Here is a 2,974-nt window from a genome sequence, read left to right on the forward strand (position 1 = left end):
TAACCTTGATCGCTATCCATTAACACACGCTTGGTGGCGTCTCATATGTTGTTTCTGCTCGCGTCTCTTGTATATTGATTTCTCTTTTTATCCCTTTTCCGTTCCCCCCCTCTCTATGACTACATATCGTTTTGATAGGTTTTCGTATATAACTATAAGTCTTATTCCTCTCTCTGTTTCCCTCTCTATTTCTCTTTCTTTCTATATATTTCCATCTCTCTTCTTTTTTATAGTATTTACTATCTTACTGTAGTCTCTCTTGTTCTCTCTTGATTTTGATTATTGTCCCCCCGCCCCTTTCTCGCTTTACGACTACATATCCTTTTTATTTTTTTACGTATCGTACTGTAATTTTTTAAACCCTTCTCTCTCCACCTCTCTATATCTCGCTCTGTTCCTTTCCATTCTCCCCCTCTCTCTCTCTCTCTGTAATTCTCTCTCTATCCCTCTCTCTTTAACCCATCTCCTTTTCATAGTGTTAGGTAACAAACTGTCGTTTTCTCTTTTTGTCCCTCTTGTTCTCTCTCTTCGTTTTAATTATTTTATTTCTCCCTACCCTTTCTTGCCTCTTTTCTCTTTCTTCTAGTCTTGCTTAAGCACATCGGTTTGTGCTCGCCAAAACACACACACACACACACACACACACACACACACACACACACACACACACACACACACACACACACACACACACACACACAGAAGCATGTGCGCGCCCATCACTCTTTCTGCTCCACAAAACAATCCTCTCCCTTGACTGTCAGACGTGTTCACCCGTTATAAGCCTAACGATAACAATACAACCCAACCCACCCCGGCTTGTACACCTTAGCCACCTCTCACTCCAGTTGTTTTTCCGCATCTCATCTCCTCACCTGCCCAGCAGGCTTATTCGTTTACTTACGTGCGTTAGCCAATGTGATGGTTTTTTGTTTATAGTACCGCTTTGTTTTTTTGGATATATATATATGTATATACATATATATGCATACATATATTTCCCAATCGACCTCGGATTCAGCTTCCCGCGCAGCATCCTATTTCGGATTATCTTTTTTTATAATGTTCGAATAATCAAAACAATTCGAACGCTGTTTCTGTCTGTCTGTCTTTCTTGTTCAACCCAGCCCACCTTTTCAAACGTGGCTACGGTGCACGTCGCAACACCGTCGTCCGTCGGACGAATCTCGGCAAGAAGTATCTTTTACCCTTCTCTGATGTGGTGTTGTTATGGCTAACGACCATGGCTAACCCTCTCATACTGGTATCACTTTGCGCCATGTTTCTTGGAGGCCTCGGTTCGCTCTTCATAGTGATTCCAATGGGTACCGACACCTGGGAGTACTACCGGTACAGTGAGACCGCACTGTTGGGGAAAAACCACAGCGGTGCTTACACGGTGACACTGGTCAATCCTAATGAAACAGCAAAGATATTTAGAGTGGATCATTTCCCGGATAAAGACAACCACACTGCAAAGCCGGACTACCTGTTCGCCCAGGATGCCGGACTAATGCGCATGTGTGATAAAATTTCGGGTAAGTCCCCCCAAAGGTTATCAAAGCATCTTTTCTTGATTTCTTTTTTATTTGTTAAACTTTTAAAACATGTTCTCTTGGTTGTGTTAATATTTCCTTTTTCTTTTCAACCGTCGTGTTTGGTGCTGATCTTTTATCTTCTAATCAAGGTGTCACCACATCCGGCCCGCGCAATGATTTTGTTCGGCCCGCAAATTACAAAAATAAAAAAAAACAAACAAAAAAAGGAAGAAAAACAAAACAAAACAAAAAACAAAACAAAAACAAAACAAAAAACAAACAAAGAATAAAAAAAGCAAAAGATAAAAACATAAAACACATTATCAGGATTATAACATACATGTTTAAAACATTAGTACATTTATTTATTTATTTTCGGACTGTTATCCTCATCTTCATAGCTGTTGTTTCACTACGTTTCGGCCAACTAATCCTCTGGCCTTCTTCTTTGGATAGGATAGAAATCGCTACTTCAGACAATACTCACCTGGAACAGTAGAGATTCAACAGCTCTGTCCACTGCGTCAAAAATTAAAAAAAAGACTAAAAAAAAACAAAAAAAACAGTAATATATAATTCATAGATTTGTTTTGAGAAAAAACAACAACTTCAAAACAAAAAACAAAAAAAAACAAAACAAAACACAACAACACACAAACATGCTAATTATAACTATAGTATAATTTTCACAAATTAAAGATTTATTTTAAAAGAATATTATATGAAAAATATCTTTAATTTGTAGACGAAATTAATTTATTCAGTTCAAACATAATTCGATTTAAATCCCTGAAAACATTTCTAATCAGCAAATTTAAAGAAAACTTATATTCGGAACACCAGAAAGTTTAATCGCATGTGTTGGTTTAGCAGCAGACACCGAGTGCAGTCGCAAGACGTTCTTTTGAATAAGAAGGCGAAGAAATTGCCTTTTAGAGTAATATTAGAAATTATTAGAATTATTCGTGCCTTTGGATTTGTGGATCTACAAAGCACATATTACATGAAAAAAGAATTTAATTTACTTCATTAGCTGACCAATATTACAAGACATATACTATTATTATTTGAAAATCCTATCAATACATGATATGTACAGATTGTCATATTCACCAACATGATAACTTCAAGTTTGAATTTGGTCCGCAAATATCGAAACATATTTCTAATCTGATGTTTAGAAAAATGTTCAGTAATCCGTGCCTTAATTTTTAACAGTTTTGGTAAAATCTCTTCGCTCTAATTTACCTTTGTCTTAAAGTTATCTTTGGTTTGAGAGACTGCTATTCTAATGACTTCTCAGACCAAATGCTTTTACACAACATGCGTTTGGAATACGTGTTGTCACATTTGCCCCCACGACGTAGACACCCTCGACAAACCCGACAGGCAGTTAAATCCCACCCCCACACACTAGAGATCCCTAGATGTAAAAG

General features: G+C 37.3%; 1 protein-coding gene across 1 annotated transcript in view; it reads left to right on the plus strand.

Annotated features, from left to right (window-relative positions):
- The first annotated feature begins 890 nt into the window (after positions 1-890).
- LOC145279606 (uncharacterized) overlaps positions 891-2,974 on the plus strand; it is a 252,269-nt gene continuing 250,185 nt past the window's right edge. Inside the window, exon 1 of the mRNA XM_080130784.1 lies at positions 891-1,538. Coding sequence (XP_079986910.1) covers positions 1,244-1,538 — 295 coding nt within the window. The 5' untranslated portion in view covers positions 891-1,243. The remainder of the gene's footprint in view (positions 1,539-2,974) is intronic.

This window comes from Euprymna scolopes, chromosome 7 (genome assembly GCF_053919585.1).
Source record: "Euprymna scolopes isolate OS-2025 chromosome 7, ASM5391958v1, whole genome shotgun sequence".
NCBI classification, from domain to species: domain Eukaryota; kingdom Metazoa; phylum Mollusca; class Cephalopoda; order Sepiida; family Sepiolidae; genus Euprymna; species Euprymna scolopes.